Here is a 23,472-nt window from a genome sequence, read left to right as displayed (position 1 = left end):
AACCTAGATTCAACCACAGATTCAACCACAAAGACCAGGGAGGTTTTCCAATGCCTCACAAAGAAGGGCACCTATTGATAGATGGGTAAAAAAAAGGCTGACATTTAGTATTCCTTTGAGCATGGTGAAGTTATTAATTACACTTTGGATGGTGTATCAATACACCCAGTCACTACAGAGATATAGGCGTCCTTCTTAACTTTGCCCGAGAGGAAGGAAACCAATCAGGGATTTCACCATGAGGCCGATGGTGACTTTAAAACAGTTACAGAGTTTAATGACTGTGATAGGGATGACAGAGTGAAAAGAAGGAAGCCTGTGCAAAATAAAAATATTACAAAACATGCATGCAGTAAAACTGCAGAAAATGTGGCAAATAAATGACATTTATATCCTGAAATCAAAGCGTTATGTTTAGGGCAAATCCAACACATCACTGAGTACCACTCTTCATATTTTCAAACATGGTGGTGGCTGCATCATATTATGGGTATGCTTGTTCTCGGCAAGGACTACAGTAGGGAGTTTTTTAGTATAAAAATAAATGGAATAGAGCCAAGCACAGGCAAAATCCTAGAGGAAAACATGGTTCAGTCTGCTTTCCAACAGACACTGGGAGACGAATTCACCTTTCAGCATGACAATAACCTAAAACACAAGGCCAAATATACACTGGAGTTAATTACCAAGACGACATTGAATGTTCCTGAGTGGACTAGTTACAGTTTTGACTTAAATCAGCTTGAAAATCTATAGCAACACTTGAACATACATGTCTAGCAATGATCAACAACCAACTTGACAGAGCTTGAAGAATTTTTAAAAGTTGAATGTGTCCAGGTGTGCAAAGCTCTTAACCATAAAGACTCAGCTGTAATCACTGCCAAAGGTGATTCTATCATGTATTTACTCAGGAGTGTGAATACTTATGCAAATGAGATATTTATGTATTTTATTTTCAATAAATTTGCAAACATGTTTTCACTTTGTCATTATGTGGTATTGTGTGTAGATGAGTTAGAAATTATTTTTTTATCAACATGTGTAATAAGTCAAGGGGTATGAATACTTTCTGAAGGCACTGTACGCAAAGAAAAGATGACTGGTAATTATTTGGTCAGAATAATCAGATCAGATTGTGATGTCATGATCTGGGCAAAAGACTCCACCCCATCTGAACAGGCTGAAATTTCAGGCATTTAATTTTTTTCAAACAGCTCTTACACCAAAAGGGCATTATCATAATTTTCACAATTTCAGAGTGTTATTTCGACGATGGAAAAATGGTAGACATGCGTCACTTAAAGCTAAGTATCTTCAGGTAAGTACAATTATTTATACAGGGATAACAAAAAGGAGAACACCGTATGACTCCACAGCAAAACTACAATTGACAAAAAGTGACAATTACTACTGGCGTTCTAGAATGTTAAACAAAACCCACAAACCCAAATAAAGTGGACATGAGCTGCTGCATGATCTCTTAAAGAGACAGTATCCCATAACAAAAAAGCATGAGACAACTGAAACAATGAGACAACACGAAACAACTGACACAAATAATGAAACATGAAGTAGTTCAATAAATGTCTCATACTTCAAATGTAGGCAAAATCATAAATTGGCTACCATACCATGTACCCACTTGTGGTCAAAAAGTTTTTGGCACTCCAAAAATATCGTATGGTACTGTATTATGTCGGGTGGAATTACACTACCATTTCAAATACAGCAATTATTTCCCTACCAACAACATTTTCCCACAATGCACCATAATTTACAGTATTCTGCAGTATAATGCTTTCACACTATTTCACTGAAGATAATAGCCAAAATTACTGTATAAATTACAGTTTTCCGTTACAGTGTAATAGCATACACACACACACAAACACATGTACATGCTCATTGAGTTAATAATATGTAAATATCTTCATAATAACTGTCACTGTTTCCCGTGACCCCATTTAAGGTAAGGTGAAATAAAGAACAATGCTGATGCCCATGTATTCAGGATTCTGGCACCTACTTATTTACACAGTATATATTTTGCTACCCTCAGCTTTCAATAATAATATACCTGCACACACAGCAAGGGCACTTCCTCCTATTTAAACCTCACAGCGCTCCACAGCCAATGAGCCCATTCACATCAAGAGGGAACATGAAAGAGAGTTCCTCGACTGGCAAAATCAACAAGATGCTACTGCTACTGCAGACGTGGGGGGAGAGACGGTGTGGGGCAAAGTCCCACAGCATCAACATTTAAAGGGACAATATTTTACATTGCTCAGTTCACAAGCATATGCTTGTCTAGACCTGGTAGGCTTTCGCAATCTGGAGCTGGAGGGTGTGTTGTGTGTGTGGGGGTGTGCATGACGTAAAGGTAGACTCTAGGGAGGATGAGAGAGGAATCGAGAAGAGAATACAGATTGGAAAGATGGGTGTGGAGGAGACAGCATGGGGTGAATATGAGGAAAGATTGGGGAGCGAGAGAGGGGACTTGAGATGAGAGGGGGATGGGGAGACAGGGAGGTAGCTGACAGACAAGGTATAGGACCTGCGTAGATGGATAGACAGAGGGGGGATGACGGGGAGGAGGAGAGAAAGATGGAGTTGCGAGGACCCTCATTAGCCCACGAAAGGCTAGAACATTTAGCTCCCTGCTCTCCTGTTATATCTTCCTCTCTTTCCTCTCTCCTCTCATATTTCTTCTTTTCTTCTCCAGAAATATCCCAGGGTGAGCTGAGTGGGTGGGTGAGAGATGGAGAGAGAGAGAGGGAGGTGAGAGAGAGAGGGTGTGAGATAGTGTAAGAAAGAGAGAGAGAGAGAGAGATTGAGAGAGACAGCATGGATGGTCAAAGTGGGTGAGAGATGGCCATGGTAACACTAGATCCTGGGGGAGAAGTATGGGTGCTGCTCAATGATGCATCTCCAATAGATAGAAGCACAACGATATAACGTTAGGATCCCTCAATCAACAACGAGGGATATGAGCATTCAGTATGTATGTACAACCTACGTTATTATGAAGAAAATCAGTAAACACACAAGAACAGAGCTGAGACCCCCCCCCCACACACACACACACACACACACACACACACACACACACACACACACACACACACACACACACACTGCTAAGGGGAGGGAACTGGCGTGACTCAGAACCTGATTGGTGTGAAGGCCCCATACCTGGGCCAAGGTGACACAACAGGAACAACCACAGAGCCACAGCAAAAGAGAACAGAGGGAAACAGACATCTGCTAAACAGGTCCAAAACACTGACAAAAAACAGGCTACTGAATAGACTATTTCCATGAATATAAATAAAAACAGTCTATTCTCTCCCCTATTCTCCACCCAGACCTTCAGTCCAGACTCTCAGAGTTCCCTGTATCCAGCTCACCTTTGTCAGTCCAACGTCTTGGCATCCCAGGCAATTAAATAATCCTGCACCATAGTAAGGAAGATCCAAAACAAAGAAAAGAGAGAGGGAGATTGAGGAGGAAGGAATGCTGAAGGGGTAGAAAAAAGAGAGGTGTGAAAAAGAGGTAGGGAAAAGAGGGACAGAGAGCAGGAGAGGTAAAGCGTGGCCCAGACAAGGAGAGAGCTCTCCTCAGTGTGAGCAAGCAGCGAGGAAAGAAAGCACCAGGTGTCAGCACACACACACACAGAGGCGTGCTGTGCACATGTACACACACATAGGGGCGCGTCGCGTGCATATACACACACACTCACCGGCAGACAGGCACTCTCTCCCTCCTCCCCCTTTCTCATCCTGCTCTCTGCTAGCAGCAATAACTCCCTTTCATCCTGCCTCCAGCTCTCTCAGGCAGGGCAGACGTTCTTAACCCTTTCAGTACCAATATCCTTGCTAAACAGATCCTCATTCTAGATCCAACATTTATATTAGTAAATTTTTTGAAAAATAACATAATAATAATTTAGAAATACAAAGACAACCAAGCGATATACAGTATGTGTGTGTGTGCTGTAATTAATTCTCATTATTAACACAACTATTCTGAAAGAAAGGTGCCTGTGCATAGGCCTACATGTGTGTAGTACCCTAAAATGTCTGCGCATCATATGAACAAGCAGCCCCTCTGCACCAAATCAGCTAGTGTTTCCTACGATGTATACTTTCTCCTGGGAGAGACCTCCCTAGCTACTCTTCTCTTATTGCACTTTCTATCTTAGGGCACTCAGATATAAACAAACAAACAAACAAAAAAGGAAGGAAGGAGCCACAGTATTTCATTAAGTATCGGTTTCAGAACTTATCTCAAAAGAGGATAAACTCATGCACAATGAATAGAATAAAAAAATATATAAAATAACAAACCAACCAACCAACCAATCATCACCCAGACGTCATCATTATTGGTCTGTTGGTGGATCAGGATCTATTTCTGGGACTCTGAAACCAGCAGCAGTCTTATCAGTGCTCAGGTGTTGTCAGAATAAGGCATTCATGCTACTGTGACTAGCTGACTGCTCCATATCACACACACGTTCACACATCAGGCTATGAACACCTGAAGGCTATGAAGGCCTCTAATCAATATGTCAACATGGCACATGAAATAAGGGCAGAACACAACGCAGAATGCAACACGAGGTGACACACTAACAGCCAACACAATAATAGATTTCACATTTCCACTGTGCCTTTGGTAGAGATACTGGAGAGAGAGAGGGAGAGATGACAAGAAGGGAGGAGAGATGGCAGAGTTTTGTTTGTTGTTCTGGAGTGATAGAGAGAGAAGAGAGGAGGGGAGGGAAGAGGGGAGGAGATAGATGGAAAAGAGGAGGCAGAGTTCCGATGTTCTTCTGGAGTGATAGAGAGAAGAGGAGAGAGCACAGGAAGAGGTTAGACCCGAGCTGTTTTACCCACGCACTGACTGCCCACTGTACTGCTGGAACGAGAACGTTCCATTCTGACAACTGAACAGACCCTTTGTTATAGTCCATCTTTGCTACCACGATGAGTGTTTCCTATCCGTCTCGAAGGACCATGAAACTTGAAGGAACATGAAAAATAACATTATAGGTGCGGAGCAACAGACCCATTATGACTGGTGGGGAGCAACAGACCCATTATGACTGGTGGGGAGCAACATTATGACTGGTGGGGAGCGACATTATGACTGGTGGGGAGTAACAGACCCATTATGAATGGTGGGGAGCAACAGACCCATTATGACTGGTGGGGAGCAACATAATGACTGGTGGGGAGCGACATTATGACTGGTGGGGAGTAACAGACCCATTATGAATGGTGGGGAGCAACATTATGACTGGTGGGGAGCAACATTATGACTGGTGGGGAGCAACATTATGACTGGTGGGGAGCAACATTATGACTGGTGGGGAGCGACATTATGACTGGTGGGGAGTAACAGACCCATTATGAATGGTGGGGGGCAACATTATGACTGGTGGGGAGCAACATTATGACTGGTGGGGAGCGACATTATGACTGGTGGGGAGTAACAGACCCATTATGAATGGTGGGGAGCAACATTATGACTGGTGGGGAGCAACATTATGACTGGTGGGGAGCGACATTATGACTGGTGGGGAGTAACAGACCCATTATGAATGGTGGGGAGCAACATTATGACTGGTGGGGAGCAACATTATGACTGGTGGGGAGTAACAGACCCATTATGAATGGTGGGGAGCAACATTATGACTGGTGGGGAGCAACATTATGACTGGTGGGGAGCGACATTATGACTGGTGGGGAGTAACAGACCCATTATGAATGGTGGGGAGCAACATTATGACTGGTGGGGAGCAACATTATGACTGGTGGGGAGCGACATTATGACTGGTGGGGAGTAACAGACCCATTATGAATGGTGGGGAGCAACATTATGACTGGTGGGGAGCAACATTATGACTGGTGGGGAGCGACATTATGACTGGTGGGGAGTAACAGACCCATTATGACTGGTGGGGGGGCAACATTATGACTGGTGGGGAGCAACAGACCCATTATGACTGGTGGGGAGCAAAATACCCATTATGACTGGTGGGGAGCAACATACCCATTATGACTGGTGGGGAGCAACATTATGGCTGGTGGGGAGCAAAATACCCATTATGGCTGGTGGGGAGCAACAGACTCATTATGGTTGGTGGGGAGCAACAGACCCATTATGGTTGGTGGGGAGCAACAGACCCATTATGACTGGAGGGGAGTAACATTATGACTGGTGGGAAGCAACAGACCAATTTTGACTGAGGGACAAACAGAAGGGGTTTTGGTGGTGGATATGACAGTTGTGGGGGCATAGAAGGGGGTTGAGGGGTGGAGAGGTGAAGGGGCGCCAAAGAGGTGGTGGAGGGGACAGGGGTGGATACATTCCAGACAACAATGGCTGACTCAAAGTAGGTCACTAAATGGAGGCACATGGTGAGCTGACCAGGGCAACAGAGGTACAGTACCTTCAGAAAGTATTCATACACCTTGGCTTATTGCACATTTTGTTGTGTTACAGCCCGAATTCAAAATGGATTCAATATTTTTTACTCTCACACATCTACACACAATACCCCATAATGATGACAAAGTGAAAACATGTTTTTAGACATTTTTGCTAATTTATTGAAAATGAAATACAGAAATATCTACAAAGAGATTAACCTGGAAAGGGGCCCCTCTGGCAGCTGGTACGGGGACACCGCTCACAAACAGACCCCACAGAGCCCCAGAACAGCAACACAATTAGACCCAACATAGAGTACACAATAGCAGAATACCTGACCACTGTGACAGAGCTGCACTTCCTAACATCTTGACAAATGTATGACCTCATTAGAGACATGTATTTCCCACAGATCACATAGACCCTCAAAGAATTTGAAAACAAATTCAACATTGATAAACCCCCATGTCTGTTAGGCGAAAAACCACAATGTGCAATCACAACAGCAAGATGTGTTGCCCGTCTCCATGAGAAAAGGGCAACCAGCGGAGCACAAACAACATTGTAAATTCCACCAATACTTATGTTAACTATTCATACTACAACTCCAGCCCCAGTCTGAGGCCCTGAGCGCTCTGGAGCAGGTTTTCATCAAGGATCTCTCTGTACTTTGCTCCGTTCATCTTTGCCTCGATCCTGACTAGTCTCCCAGTCCCTGCCGCTGAAAAACATTCCCACAGCATGATGTTGCCAACACGCTTCACCGTAGGGATGGTGCCAGGTTTCCTCCAGACGTGACGCTTGGCAATCTTGGTTTCATTAGACCAGAGAATCTTGTTTCTCATGGTCTGAGAGTCTTTAGGTGCCTTTTAGCAAACTCCAAGTGGGCTGTCATGTGCCTTTTACAGAGGAGTGGCTTCCATCTGGCCACTCTACCATAAAGGCCTGATTGATGGAGTGCTGCAGAGATGGTTGTCCTTCTAGAAGGTTCTCCCATCTCCACAGAGGACATCTGGAGCTCTATCAGAGTGACCATCAGGTTCTTGGTCACCTCCCTGACCAAGGCCCTTCTCCCCCGATTGCTCCGTTTGGCCAGGCGCCGTTTGGCCAGACATCCAGCTCTAGGAAGAGTCTTGCTGGTTACAAACTACTTCTATTTATGAATAATGAAGGCCAATGTGTTCTTGGAGACCTTCAATGCTGCAGCCATTTTTTGGTACCCTTCACCAGATCTGTGCCTCGACACAATCCTTTCTCTGAGCACTACGGACAATTCCTTTGACCTCATGGCTTGGTTTTTGCTCTGACATGCACTGTCAACTGTGGGACATGTGTGTGCCTTTCCAAATCATGTCAAATCAATTGAATTTTCCAAATGTGGACTCCAATCAAGTTGAAGAAACATCAAGGATGATCAATGGAAACAGGATGCACCTGAGCTCAATTTAATTTTGAGTCTCATAGCAAAGGGTCTGAATACTTATGTTAATAAGGCATTTCTGTATTGTGTGTAGATGGATTAAATTAAAAAAATTCTCAGCAATTTTAGAATAAGGCTGTAACGTAACAAAATGTGGAAAAAGTCAAGGGGTCTGAATACTTTCCGAAGGCACTGTATCTCGCCACCCTCTCCTCTGACATTTCTGACCTTCAGAGGACATTCTGTTTCCGGCCACCATTCTGTTTCCAGCCGCTTTGTTGACATGATTGCCCGGTGATGAGGCCAGTTGAGGTTACAGGTGCCTAGTGATGAGGGCATCACTAAGCGCATGTTTCCACCGAGAGAGACGGGGTCGATTGTTTTATACCTTCGGAGGGCAGCAGCGTCACCTGTGCTTTATCACCTTGGGCGCCCAGTGATGAGGTCATCGGCGACCAATGAGGTGGTTACACAGTGGAGTCCACCCTGCTGTCACTGACTGCTCTTTCAGGAGTGCTAGGTTACACCTGTGGGCCACCCACACAATAGCATATTGATGGTGGATGCTGTACTTAAACCAAAATAGAACTCTAGCTTTAGAAGATAATAAATAATTGTGCTGTTAATATTTTGATACTGAGAAGAGCTTTTTTTTTTTAAGTACAAAAACTAGTGGTCTACGACATACGGCATTATAAACATGGCTAATCTCCTTCTCTCATCTGATGACAACAGAACAACAACCCTGTGCATCCTGGATGAGCAAGACTAGCTTCAGTAAGGCAGGGCTGTAGCAGTTCACTGCCTCTGTCTATACAGCCCCCTCACACTACTGAATGCAGATGAAATGTCAACAGCAGACAAAGGTTGTCCCCCAAATGGCACCCTATTAGGGATGTGACAAATGGACAAATGTTCTTAACATTTAAACTGGCATTTAAAAAAATATATGTTTTTGGTTTTCTGTTAAAACAAATAAAAAAATATATCATAAAAATCACTTTTTTCGGTTAGGGATTTTTCTTAACGTTAAGGATCCCATCTTTGTTTAAGCATTCACACCCCCTATTCCCTAGATAGTGCACTAGGCCTGTTCAAAAGTAGTGTACTCCATGGGGGATAGTATGATTTGGGACTGAAATAAAGCTTAACAACATGCTTTAGCCCAGCCTACTGTAGGAGAAGATCCCGGCATTGCTGTCATCCTTAGTTACAAATGTCAGTGTTTCCCTTTCCACAGCTGTGCTGCACCATATTGACTCATTATTTAGTTTCCCCTTCACTGGCTACAGACACTGTCTGCATCCCAAATGGAACCCTATATGCCATTTGGGATACAGCCATAGATTCTAATTCACTAGCTACAGAGTACAGATGCTGTTTACATACCAGTTTAATGTACATGTTTATGGCCATTAGATGAAAGAAACATGATAGGAGAGCTACTGTAGGGTATGTCTGAGTCTACTACTTTTGACAATGAGCCCTGGCCAAAAGCAGTGCACTATAAAGGGAATAGTTTGCCATTTGGACACTGAATATTTTTTATACCAGATCTGCTTACTAACAATAATATAAGTGTTCATGGAGAGGCCAGTGTTTGAAAGACTGATTATCTAATGCTGCTGGGTCTTTTCAAACCAAAATCATAGGATCAGCTAGGGAGTGGAACACAATGCTCCTAGTGTCATAGGGCTGTTTCTGGACTTTACAACAACACTGCAATTGGAGAAGGGCACAACAGCACTGTGTATGATTCAACCAATGTCTGTCTTATTGTCTTTATGCTGCACAGAGAACGTCTTCATGTTATTTCACCTTTATTTACCCAGGGAAGTCACATTGAGAACCAGGTCTCTTTTTCAAGTGAGCCCTGCATAATGTATTATCCTTCATTAGAGGATAAAACATATTTCAAAGCTAATCTAGAAAACATAGAGGATTTAATGGGGTTTTAAGGATAAACCTGATAACCCTACGTGTGGCGTGGCTGATCCTCTTGTATCCTCTCACTGTATTCAACATCACCAGGTCTCTGTGGTGACTCTACTTTAATTCCACTATTAATTTTTATGATTTTGTTAATACAGGAAGGGGATGTTATTGTGTGCACGTCCCAAATGGCACCCTATTCCCTTTATAGCGCACTACTTTTGACCAGGGCCCATAGAGCTCTGGTCAAAAGTAGTCTACTATATAAGGAATAGGGTGCCATTTTGGACACACACTGTGTATGGAGTAGGACAAGCCAATCAGGAGCAGCCAATCTTTTTAATTAATTCAAGTGGCCCGCCCACAGACTGAAGGCATGTCTGAGTGTTCATTAAGGGCCTCCATCAATAATACAGTATAGACAGAGCAGAAGGCTACCATAGCCTGCTGGAGGGTATGACTGAGTCCCAAATGACACCCTATTCTATTTAAAGGGTACTACTTTTGACCATGGTCCCTGGCCAAAAGCAGTGCACTATAAAGGGCATTTTGGTCTCAAAGCTGCAGAGTTGTCACTGCACATTCCAAATGGACCTACTCTTAGTCCCTATAAGTCTAACCCTTATTCCCTAGCCACTCCTGTAGATCTGAGAGTATTGGAGAGACAGAAGTATTAAGGCAACATTTCCAGCAAGCCAATCGTAGCGCAAGATTAAGATATTACCATAATGCTGTGATATCTATCCAATCCTCTTAGTCACTCGCCGTCAATCCCTTTCCATCTATCCCTCGTGACCTCTCACCATCTCAACCAGAGCTCCCTTTCTCTATCTCTCCCCTCCATCCCTCTCTCTCTGGGCTCCATATCTCTCTCTATCCATCCCTCTCCCACTCTTCACCCCTCTCACCCTGGGTGCCAGTCAGCTCAGGCCCATGTCTCAGATGCCAGCAGCAGGGATGGACCCTCCAATCTTGGGCTACGTTCCCATATCCCCACTCGCACACCAGCTAGAATGCATGCCCAATACATTGCTTCATTCTTCTACATAGTATGTTATTGGGGATGTAGGAGTCTTAAACTCTGATGTTTTGTTAATCGTATGCCAGTGTCCTAGTCAGACGCCTCTCATTATCCATATCATCATCTAAACAAAGAGGTTATTCAAAGCCTATCTGATGTCTGAAGATGACACTGTATCAAGTGATGCTAATAACACTTGCCTTTTACTGAGATCTAATGAGACTACTTGTGTTCAGTGAAATAGACAATCTTGTGTATTGTGTAGATAGAAGAGCAGGAAATCTGTCAGCTGCAATACTGATGTTGTACTGATAGACATGATGACAACGATTATTGACGTCCTCAACAGCATTCTACTCCATAATAACACTGAGAAGAGCATACAGTGTATGATATTTCATAGACTCTTGTTGATATCTCAATTAAAATCAAGTGTAGTTTGTCTATGTGATTTGATAGAATAACATTAACATTATTGACTGACTGAGTGAGTGACTTAGTAGCATAAGGTTTGCACTGTGTATTGTGTGTATTTGACAGGCAGACTAACTGTGTTGTTTTCCCTCATTGTGGAAAGAGCTCCTGGCACACACAGACACACACACACCCAGACACACACACACACAGATAGACACACACACACACACACACACACACACACACACACACACACACACACACACACACACACACACACACACACACACACACACACACACACACACACACACACACACACACACACACACACACACACACACCAGAACGACTGTGGTTGGAGAGCAGAGCTGAGTGAAATTGGCTAATTGCAAAGGGATTACAGGCAGCAACAGTGCAGTTAACATGACTGGCATACAGAATAGGGTTATTATGACGTGCTATCTCAAGACAGTCACACAGCTGATTGGTTTACTGGTGCATGTGTGGTGTGCGGCTTGGTATGTTGTTGGATTCATATCACAGCACTGCAATGGAATGTAAAGATGGACCTTAAAATCTTATGCTGGCCTCAAGGATGAGTGGAAATATTTCAGCCATATTTGAAAAGCAAGAACACTACATTCTCTCAGAGCAGGAGTTGTGTTGTCACCACATAGAATAGAGCTTTACAGCACCCCATCTGTTGTAGTCTGCTATGAAACTCCTTGGGCTGTCCTTGGGAGGCTGGGAGAGCAGCAGGACTTCCCTTCTGTGTGTGTGTGTGTGTGTGTGTGTGTGTGTGTGTGTGTGTGTGTGTGTGTGTATATGTGTGTATGTGTGTATGTGTGTATGTGTGTATGTATGTATGTATGTATGTATGTATGTATGTATGTATGTGTGTGTGTGTGTGTGTGTGTGTGTGTGTGTGTGTGTGTGTGTGTGTGTGTGTGTGTGTGTGTGTGTGTGTGTGTGTGTGTGTGTGTGTGTGTGTGTGTCAGGCAGTAAGTGGACTCCCAGTGAAGTGACAGCAGCAAAACTCTTACAAACAAACACCATCTGACTGAGATGCAGTTGAAGGACATAGTCATCTTTTTATGCCGCGAGAGAGAGGTAGAGAGAGAAAGAAAGAAAGAAAGAAAGAAAGAAAGAAAGAAAGAAAGAAAGAAAGAGGGGTAGAGAGAGAGAGTCCCAGTATAACTGGCTCACATCACATTCCCTGGAGACTACAGGAGAGGGTTACCTAATGGTGACTCCCAGCTTCACAACACACTGTATGAGGCACTCCATACTGCAGTGCTGGAGATTCCATCTACATCCCAAATGACACCCTATTCCCATTATAGTGCACTACCTTTGAACAAAGCCCATAGAGAATATATGGAATAGGGTGCCATTTTGGACTCTCACTGTATGAGGCACTCCATACTCTCCATATAATATAACATGTACTTGTTGTTTGGTGTAAACAAAAAAGTTTACATGCACACCACTCAAACCTTATTAGTGGGTGTGTAATGTTATAACCACAAAGTAGGATTAAATCAGTGATGTGAAGCGAGATGGCCCTTAACACATCCTCACATACACAGAGTAAAAAAACATCTGTCTGATAACACTGTTTGGGCTATTTGGTGTGATTGATTATTCCAAGTTAAAGCAGCAAAAGGTGCTGGAACACTCCAGAGTGTTACGTTAGTCATTTGATCTAGTCAATAGGGTGGGTGTGACTGACAATGTGTGACACAAGATATCCTAGCCTTTCTGTTCAACATTTCAGCTGTTATTCACATGCAGGGCATGACAAGATTCATTTATACGCAGAAAATCGTGGAGTGGCGGGCCTAGCAAAATCCCTTAGCCGGCACATTTCTCCTCTGCAATGAAGACCCTGGCAGCATCCCAAATGGCATCCTATTCCAGTGCACTACTTTTGACCTGAGCGCTATGGGTAGGGCGCTAAACGGGGAATAGGATACCATTTGGGATGTAGCCCTGCATGCCTAGGGGAACTGTTGAGGGCGGCTGTTACACTGCCTGGACATAAACCCCAAACGTATTACATTCAAATAAGATCTACTGCACATCTCCCATCTATGCAGCTGCAGAGCAGAGTAGCTGAAGCGTTCAGAAAGTGTTGCTCTTGGCTTTGGCTGAACAGCCACATCAAAGTTTTCTCTCCTTCTGAATGAGAGCATTAAGAGTTGAGTGACATAAATGAGTGCATAGAGTGAGCTGAAGTGTACTATAGGAACAAAGAGCACTGTGTGGCTGTTAAGCATGAGGGTTTAGGATAATATGCCTTGTGTTGAAAGTGTCATCAGCCAAGAATCAACTCTACAAAACGAATTAAATCTGTAATCTCAATGGGTTTCTGCAAAGCCTCTCATTATGTTCAACAAGGTGTACCTATAGATGAGCCTGATGTCACGTGCCTATTTTGAGCACTACTTACTGAACACCAATGGAAGGCTATTAGCGCTGTCGCGGTACGATCCCAACATCCTTCCATAAACAGCCACTGTTCTTGTGATAGGGGTGTTGTGAATCATTGTTTGCTGAGATCAGACGGAGGTCAGAGGTTAGGGGTCAGAGGTTAAAGGTCAGGGGTCAGACTCACCACTGTTGCGTTTCTTGCGGTTGGCCTTGCCGCCCGTCAGCAGCATCTTCAAGCTGTTCCTAAACATGGCTACAGCAGCAGCAGATCGCCACGGTTACCACACAGAAATCTAAAGGGGAAAAAAGACAGAAACGAGAAAAGAGGCATATCATGAAGATTTCTCCAAAAGATGTTAGGGACAATAGACGTCTTACAAGAAGTCACAATCCCCTCAAGTCCCTGTACTGCTGTCCTTGGTTCTGAGAGCTATAAACAGGAAGTCTTCTGTTCCTTCCCCCATCTTCTAGCTATAACGAGTCATCTTCTGTGAATACAGAAATGGTACTCTGTACACTGCACTGCCAAGTGATTGCCAAGTCAGCTGTCTGTATGTCTATCTGTGTGAGAAAAAAAGAGTCTGAAGCTACAGGAGTCTAGCCACCTGAATGGCGGATGATGATGTGGCAGGTTATGTTGGACTTGGAGACCTGGGGGCAGGGTTAGGAGTGGGAGAGTGTACAGTGGTTCTTCCTTTAAAGGTTTTGAGTTTATGCTGCGACTGTTTGTGGTAGATGGTGGCAGATTGTGGTAAATTGCATCATTCTGGCAACAATGGCTGACACTTAAATGACGTGTCATAGAATTCTGCGGCACCCTGCAAGCTGTGCTGCAGTACGCCTCAACTGTATAGTATGTAGGCAGATAGCTCACACTGAGGATATACTGCAGCAGCAGGAGGACAGTAGATCAGCAATATACAGAATAGCTGGTGATAAGATCAAACTCTCTCTCTCCATCCGTATGCTCCCATAGCTCTCTCCATTCCTCTCATCTATCTAGCTCTCCCCCCTCATCTCTCCATCCCTCTCCCCAGGTATCACCATCCCTCTCTCCCACCCTGTGTCTTTCTCCATCCCTATCCCCAGTCTCTCTCCACCCACACATCTCCCACTCCATCCCTAATCTAGCTTTCCATCCCTGCCTCAACATTGTCTTCCTCTCCATCCCTCCTCTCCCTCCCTCATCTCCCTCTCTGTACACTGAGCTGAGCCCTGGGTACACAGTAGAATGAGTGAGAGGGTAGATGTTCTCTGTTCAACCCAAGATGACTCAGCAGCTTACAGCCTCATAGACAGGCTCTGAGTAGAGAGAGAGAGAGAGAGACAGAGACAGAACTTCTGTGAGTGTAATGTTTACTGTAAGTTTTTGTTTAGTTCACTTTTGTTTATTATATACTTCACTTGCTTTGGCAATTTTAATTAACATAGGTTTCCCATGCCAATAAAGCCCTTGAATTGAATGAGACAGTGAGGAGGGAGTGAAAGCACCGAGTGAGGGGGACAGAGGGAGAGAGATACAAAGAGAGAGTGAGAGTGAGAGAGCGAGAGCGAGAGCGAGAGAGTGAGAGTGAGAGTGAGAGTGGGAGCGAGAGTGAGAGTGAGAGGGAGAGTGAGAGTGAGAGCAAGAGTGAGAGCGAGAGCGAGAACTGAACCACCTCTCTGGATCCATACAAAAACATAATCAAAGGAGAGGAACATGAAAAGCTCTCAACTACCCCACTTAATTCTGCCTCTCCTAAACCCTCTAGGCACTGGGGCCTACCTCTACCTCCAGGAACATTCTGGTAAAGAGCACCTAAACACCACTTATATTGCATGGCACAATTTAAGAAGATACTTCTGAAGAAAGTAGTGATGTCAGGGTTTGGGACTCCTCTGTGGCTTTGGTTTTCTAGGAAAGTATTTGGTTTTCGAGTAAAGTAAGCTGTCCTTTTTGCTCTATCATTGTACCATTTCTCATGTCATCCAACATCTAGTCTGTTTCCCAAAGAGTAGCCTATTGCTTATGGGTCATGGTCATGAGTGGAACACTATGTAGGAATTAGGATGCCATTTGAGATGCCTCCCTAGAGCAACTGTGACTGAGTGCTGTACCTTCTAACAGTCAATAACAGTACATGTAAATGCCCTAGCAAGAAGCACATACCAGCTCAGACCAAGGCCAGTGCTAGTGAAACCTTCACAATGTTATAACCACAATGGGTTATCTGGTATACAGTTAACAGTGTAGAGCGCTAGTGATTTTTTTCTCAAATAAATGCCCTATGCACATGTATACCCCACTCATCTTTTCTAACTACGAATATTCTTCTAATCCTCAAATTTTCAAATAGTTCTCTTCCAAAATAAGACAAGATATACTGTACTTTATTTTCCATTTTCATTGCAGATCACTGACATCCGTCTACATGTAATCCAGTATTTTCTAACGATTCATATTCCTAAACCCCCACCTTATTTAGCATGTACAGTCTAACCCAGACATCACGGCTCAGCTGGTGTGTAGCCTAAATAAATTATTAGGTTTGGTCTGACTGAAACGGACTCTGTGACGACTAGAGGTTGACAACTGATGATAAAATGTTACCATTAGGATGTGATATTCAGATGTGATCAGTTCGTAAGTTATTGTGATGATATCTTGTATATATTGAGGTATATTTGAGGTCATTTCGGTGTGATGTTTCTTTGGTTGGATATTTGGGTGGGACATTTGATTTGTGAGATGACTGATGATAGCCTGACTGAACTCTGTTAGTGATTCACCAGAGCTGACTGATCTCTCCCATCAATCATTCAGTAAAATAATGCTCGCTAAACATTCAAACAGCAGTGCAGACATAACCTCAGTCGGAGAGTTAACTTGTTAAGAAGCTGTATTAAAGTGGACTGGCGAGACCACCGCTGCCTCACTGTATAGCCTTCCAGGCTGATAAGGCCAATTCATTAAATATACCTTTTTAAAGTTTAATTATGTTCTCCCCAAGAAAACTTCAAGCTACTTTAATGGCCTCATCATACCTGACTGTGTGATTAGATGTAGTGTTCTCGCTCTTCTCTCTAAATCACCCACGGCTAGACTAGACTCAGTGACATTTCTGCTATAAAAACAACTCATTTAAAACCAACACTCCTCTTTAATCACCACAGTCATTAGAACTGCTGGTGTCTGATACACCAGCCACGACAATAACATTAAACATCCTGTTAGGTTGAGGCAGAGAGATATGGTTAAAGAGCATATTCAGATGAAACCAGATAATATTCCTGAGTGTGCTTGTGCAAAATATTTTCGACAATATAGTGCCTTCAGAAACAGTGCCTTCAGAAAGTATTCATACCCCTTGACTTATTCCACATTTTGTTGTGTTAAAGCCTGAATTCAAAATGTATTAAATGTTTTTTTTTTACCCATCTACACACAATAGCCCATAATGACAAAGTGAAAACATGTTTTTAGAAGTGTTAGCAAATATATTGAAAATGAAATACAGAAATCTAATGTACAATAGTATTCACACCCCTGAGTGTTAGAATCATCATTGTCAGCAATTACAGCTGTGAATCTTTCTGGGTAAGTCTCTAAAATCCTTCAGGCTCTGTCAAGTTGGTTGTTGATCATTGCTTGACAGCCATTTTCACGTCTTGCCATAGATTTTTAAGCTGATTTAATGTAACTAGGGCCTCAGGAACATTCAATGTAGTCTTGGTAAGCAACTCCAGTGTATATTTGGCCTTGTGTTTTAAGTTATTATCTTGCCGAAAGGTGAATTTGTCTCTCCGTGTCAGTTGGAAAGCAGACTGAACCAGGTTTTCCTCTAGGATTTTGCCTGTGCTTAGCTCTATTCCGTTTCTTTTTATCCTAAAAAACTCCCTACTGTTGTCCTTGCCGAGAACAAGCATACCCATAACATGATGCAGCCACCACCATGTTTGAAAATATGAAGAGTGATACTCCGTGACGTGTTGTGTTGGCCCCAAACAAAACTCTTTGTATTCAGGACATAACATTTTTATTTAGTGCCTTATTACAAACAGGATACATATTTCGGAATATTTTTATTCTGTATCGGTTTCCTTCCTCTCCAGCAACTGAGTTAGAAAGGACGCCTGTATCTTTGTAGTGACTGGGTGTATTGATTAACCATCCAAAGTGTAATTAATAACTTCACCATGCTCAAAGAGATATTCAATGTCTGCTTTTTTCTACCTACCAATAGGTGCCCTTTTTCCCGAAGCATTAGAAAAACGGTATGTGTGGTTGATTCGGTGTTTGAAATTAACTGCTCGACAGACGGACCTTACAGATTAGTGTACAGTATGTGTGGGGTACAGAGATGAGAACGTCATTCAAAAATAATGTTAAACACTTTAATTGCACACAGAGAGAGTCCATGCAACTATTAGGTAACTTGTTAAGCACATTTTTACACCTGAACTTATTTAGGCTTGCCTTAAATCAAATCAAATCAAATGTTATTAGTCACATGCGCCGAATACAACAGGTGTAGACCTTACAGTGAAATCCTTACTTACAAGCCCCTAACCAACAATGCAGTTGAAAAAATACGAAAAAGAATAAGAAATAAAAGTAACAAGTAATTAAAGAGCAGCAGTAAAATAACAATAGCAAGACTATATATAGGGGGTACCAGTACAGAGTCAATGTGCGGGGGCACCGGTTAGTCAAGGTAATTTACATAATATGTACATGTACACTACTGTTCAAAAGATTAGGGTCACTTAGAAATATCCTTGTTTTCCGTGAAAACATAAATGAAATGAGATGCAAAATGAATAGGAAATATAGTCAAGACGTTGACAAGGTTATAAATAATGATTTTAATTGAAATAATATTTGCGTCCTTCAAACTTTGCTTTCGTCAAAGAATCCTCCTTTTGCAGCAATTACAGCCTTGCAGACCTTGGCATTCTAGTTGTCAATTTGTAGAGGTAATCTGAAGAGATTTCACCCCATGCTTCTTGAAGCACCTCCCACAAATTGGATTGGCTTAATGGGCACATCAGTACGGTCAAGCTGCTCCCACAACAGCTCAATAGGGTTAAGATCCGGTGATTGTGTTGGCCACTCCATTATAGACAGAATACCAGCAGACTGCTTCCTCCCTAAATAGTTATTGGATAGTTTGGAGCTGTGCTTTGGGTCATTGTCCTGTTGTAGGAGGAAATTGGCTCCAATTAAGCGCCGTCCACAGGGTTTTTATTTTATATAACCTTTATTTAGCTAGGCAAGTCAGTTAAGAACAAATTCTTATTTACAATGACAGCCTACCCCAGGCTATGGCATGGCGTTGCAAAATGGAGTGATAGCCTTCCTTCTTCAAGATCCCTTTCAGCCTGTACAAATCTCCCACTTTACCAGCACCAATCTAACTCTGTCCAGTGTCTGTGTTCTTTTGCCCATCTTAATCTTTACTTATTATTGGCCAATCTGAGATACGGCATTTTTTCCCCCAACTCTGCCTAGAAGGCCAGCATCCCAGAGTCACCTCTTCACTGTTGACGTTGAATTGTATAACTTCGGTCAAACATTTTGAGTAGCCTTCCACAAGCTTCCCACAATAAGTTGGGTGAATTTTGGCACATTCCTCCTGACAGAGCTGGTGTAACTGAGTCAGCTTTGTAGGCCTCCTTGCTCGCACACGCTTTTTCAGTTCTGCCCACAAATGTTCTATAGGATTGAGGTCAGGGCTTTGTGATGGCCACTCCAATACTTTGACTTTGTTGTCCTTAAGCCATTTTGCCACAACTTTGGAAGTATGCTTGGGGTCAATGTCCATTTGGAAGACCCATTTGCGACCAAGCTTTAACTTCCTGACATCTTGAGATGTTGCTTCAATATATCCACATAATTTTCCTACCTCATGATGCCATCTATTTTGTGAAGTGCACCAGTCCCTCCTGCAGCAAAGCACCCCCACAACATGATGCTGCCACCCCCGTGCTTCACGGTTGGGATGGTGTTCTTCGGCTTGCATGCATCCCCCTTTTTCCTCCAAACATAATGATGGTCATTATGGCCAAAAAGTTCTATTTTTGTTTCATCAGACCAGAGGACATTTCTCCAAAAAGTACGATCTTTGTCCCCATGTGCAGTTGCAAACCGTAGTCTGTCTTTTTTATGGCGGTTTTGGAGCAGTGGCTTCTTCCTTCCTGAGCGGCCTTTCAGGTTATGTCGATATAGGACTCGTTTCACTGTAGATATCAATACTTTTGTACCCGTTTCCTCCAGCATCTTCACAAGGTCCTTTGCTGCTGTTCTGGGATTGATTTGCACTTTTCGCACCAAAGTACGTTAATCTCTAGGAGACAGCATGTGTCTCCTTCCTGAGCGGTATGCCGGCTGCGTGGTCCCATGGTGTTTATACTTGCGTACTATTGTTTGTACAGATGAACGTGGTACTTGTTAGGTGTTTGGAAATTGCTCCCAAGGATGACCAAGGATGACAATTTTTGTTGGCTGATTTCTTTTGATTTTCCCATGATGTCAAGCAAAGAGGCACTGAGATTGAAGGTAGGCCTTGAAATACATCCACAGGTACACCTTCAATTGACTCAAATTATGTCAATTAGCCTATCAGAAGCTTCTAAAGCCATGACATCATTTTCTGGAATTGTCCACGTCGTTTAAAGGCACAGTCAACTTAGTGTATGTAAACTTCTGACCCACTGGAATTGTGATACAGTGAACTATAAGTGAAATAATCTGTCTGTAAACAATTGTTGGAAAAATTACTTGTGTCATGCACAAAGTAGATGTCCTAACTGCCTTGCCAAAACTATAGATTGTTAACAAGAAATTTGTGGAGTGGTTGAAAAATGTGTTTTAATGACTCCAACCTAAGTCTATGTAAACTTCCGACTTCAACTGTATATATATATATATTTTTTTTTAAATCAGCCGTTTCCAGCTACAATAGTCATTTACAACATTAACAATGTCTACACTGTATTTCTGATCAATTTTATGTTATTTTAATGGACAAAAAAAATGCTTTTCTTTCAAAAACATGGACATTTCTAAGTGACCCCAGACTTTTGAGTTATTAAAGTGACTATGCATAGATAATAGAGGGTAGCAGCGGCATAAAAGGAGGGGCAATGCAAATACTCTGGGTAGCCATTTGATTAGATTTTGCTTTGATGTTTTGGGGGTAGAAGCTGTTTAGAAGCCTCTTGGACCTAGACTTGGCACTCCGGTACCGCTTGCCATGCAGTAGCAGAGAGAACAGTCTATGACTAGGGTGGCTGGAGTCTTTGACAATTTTTTGGGCCTTCCTCTGACACCGCCTGGTATAGAGGTCCTGGATGGCAGGAAGCTTGGCCCCAGTGATGTACTGGGCCGTACGCACTACCCTCTGTAGTGCCTTGCGGTCAGAGGCCGAGCAGTTGCCATACCAGGCAGTGATGCAACCAGTCAGGATGCTCTCGATGGTGCAGCTGTAGAACCTTTTGAGGATCTGAGGACCCATGCCAAATTTTTCAATCTCTTGAGGGGGAATAGGTTACCTCGTCATTGTCGGTGATCAGGTGATCACTGTTGAGCTTTGATGCCACTATGGTGTTGAATGCTGAGCTGTAGTCAATGAATAGCATTCTCACATAGGTGTTCCTTTTGTCCAGGTGGGAAAGGGCAGTGTGTAGTGCAATAGAGATCTGTGGATCTGTTAGGGTTTCATGCAAATTGGAGTGGGTCTAGGGTTTCTGGGATAATGGTGTTGATGTGAGCCATGACCAGCCTTTCAAAGCACTTCATGGCTACAAACGTGAGTGCTACAGGTCGGTAGTCATTTAGGCAGGTTACCTTAGTGTACCTTGGTGTTATTAATTAAGGGTTTGAATACTTATTGACTCAAGACATTTCAGCTTTTCCTTTTTAATTAATTAGTAAACATTTCTGAAAACATAATTCCAATTTGACATTATGGAGTATTGTGTGTAGGCCAGTGACAAAATCTCAAGCTGTAAAACAACAAAATGTGGAAAAAGTCAAGGGGGTGTGAACTTTCTGAAGACACTGTATCGTATTGACAATATCACAATATTATTTTTGCGTTAGTTTGCTGTACCTGCACCAAAATGCCAGTATTTTTCTTTCATAGCTTGTTCTCCATCTTCTTTTTAAATAGGGAGCCAATTCGTTTTCAGCAAGTTTTAATTCCATTAACGATCAAAACTAATTTTCTCCTGGCTCTCTCTTGTCTCTCTGCAGCAGACATATGGTAAGCAATATCTTTGGAACATCGATTCGCAATAAAATCACAGTATCGATACGCAATACATATAAATCGTGAGAATCACGTATCAGCACCAAAGTTGTGATAATATTGTATCTTGAGGTCCCTGGCAATTCCCAGCACAGAACTGTAAATACTGTGGATACGGTACTACTGTAGCTACAGTATAGCTAGTACAACTACCATAGTCCATGAAACCCATTGATTGATATGGAGAGTGTGTTTCCTATGATCAAATGTAGACTATGGTAGGTCACTGTAAAGGGCTAAGGAGGTCACAGGTCAGATCCATTGACATGCAGCACATCTGAGGTGTAGACAACTACCTTCAGGGAAATGGCTGACTGTGCCGAGTTCTAACTGCATAAAAAATGCCAGTTATCCTGTGAAGCCTGCACTACAACCACATTTAAAATATAGCTAGTCTAAAACCACCTGCTGGAACTCAGAGGACATTCCACTGTCTTGCTGGCAAGATCTGATAGATATCGGGAAATTTACAGAAATCTCAACTCTCACTTACTCTCATAAATCAATATGCATAGAAATGAAGAACCACAGGGCAACGTCTTCACCCACTGACAAGGGAAACAGAGAATGTGGAAAGATGCTGTGTCTGACTGTTTCTGAGAGGGAGAATTGATGGCTCAAATCCAAACTGTACAACAAGATCCATAGCCAGAGCTCTGGATAAAAGCGGTAGGCTATTAATGGGCATGCAAATACACACACACACACACACACACACACACACACACACACACACACACACTCACACTCACACTCACACTCACACTCACACTCACACTGAATGCAGTGTGATCTGCTGTATGCAGCATCTGAGAGTGGTGTATGTACACATCTCTGATTCCCACACAGTGACCCTGTGTACTGGCCCTGAGTGATGCTGTGCGTAAGCGGATCCAGGATGACTCCAGCTCCTCCACAGGCTTGCTCATAACGCTCCTCCTCCGGTGGGTTAGAAACCACTTCAATGCACCTTATATGGCCATGTCTCAAATGGCACCCTATTCCCCATATAGTGCACTACTTTTGACCAGAACCATATGGGCCCTGGTCAAAAATAATGCAATATATAGGGAATAGAGTGCCATTTGGGAGACAAGATGTACCTCTGCATGACAAGGCACTTTAATCCCCTCTGCTCTTCTCTCAAAGCTAGGCACCCTGGTTTGATCAGGAGGAGCCACACAAGGCCCAGAGCAAGCAACTAGATATTAACTTCTGAAGAAACGAATGCTAGTGTAAATACTAAACATACCTTCAAGAGTAAAGGTAAGGCATTCTTAACAAAAGCAAACGATTCATACTGCTCTTTAGCATTGACATGAATACACCTCACCTACCCTTTCTGCTAATGACCTACAACATACAAACAATCCAGTACAGACGTTTGATTCTGCAGTCTGCCTGTGTGTAGAGCTGTGCCTAAGACACCACCATGAGCCTCCATTCATTTAATCAGTCCGGAGATGGCAGAGGCTACCGGTGTAGGCCAACCAATGGCATTTATCTGAAGC

The 23,472-nt window shown here is 43.0% G+C and overlaps 1 protein-coding gene across 4 annotated transcripts in view; it reads right to left on the bottom strand.

Annotated features, from left to right (window-relative positions):
• Window positions 1-23,472, bottom strand: part of tanc2b (tetratricopeptide repeat, ankyrin repeat and coiled-coil containing 2b) — a 237,133-nt gene that overhangs the window by 148,928 nt on the left and 64,733 nt on the right. For 3 of the 4 annotated variants that reach the window (XM_071409516.1, XM_071409517.1, XM_071409519.1), the window contains exon 3: window positions 13,855-13,963. In XM_071409516.1, coding sequence (XP_071265617.1) covers window positions 13,855-13,921 — 67 coding nt within the window. In that variant the 5' untranslated portion in view covers window positions 13,922-13,963. Of the gene's footprint in view, window positions 1-3,413; window positions 3,639-13,854; window positions 13,964-23,472 lie in introns of those variants that run through there. The other variant, XM_071409518.1, reaches the window with a different exon arrangement.

Source organism: Salvelinus alpinus, chromosome 7 (genome assembly GCF_045679555.1).
Source record: "Salvelinus alpinus chromosome 7, SLU_Salpinus.1, whole genome shotgun sequence".
In the NCBI taxonomy this organism is placed as follows: domain Eukaryota; kingdom Metazoa; phylum Chordata; class Actinopteri; order Salmoniformes; family Salmonidae; genus Salvelinus; species Salvelinus alpinus.
This window is presented reverse-complemented; position numbering and strand designations above follow the sequence as displayed.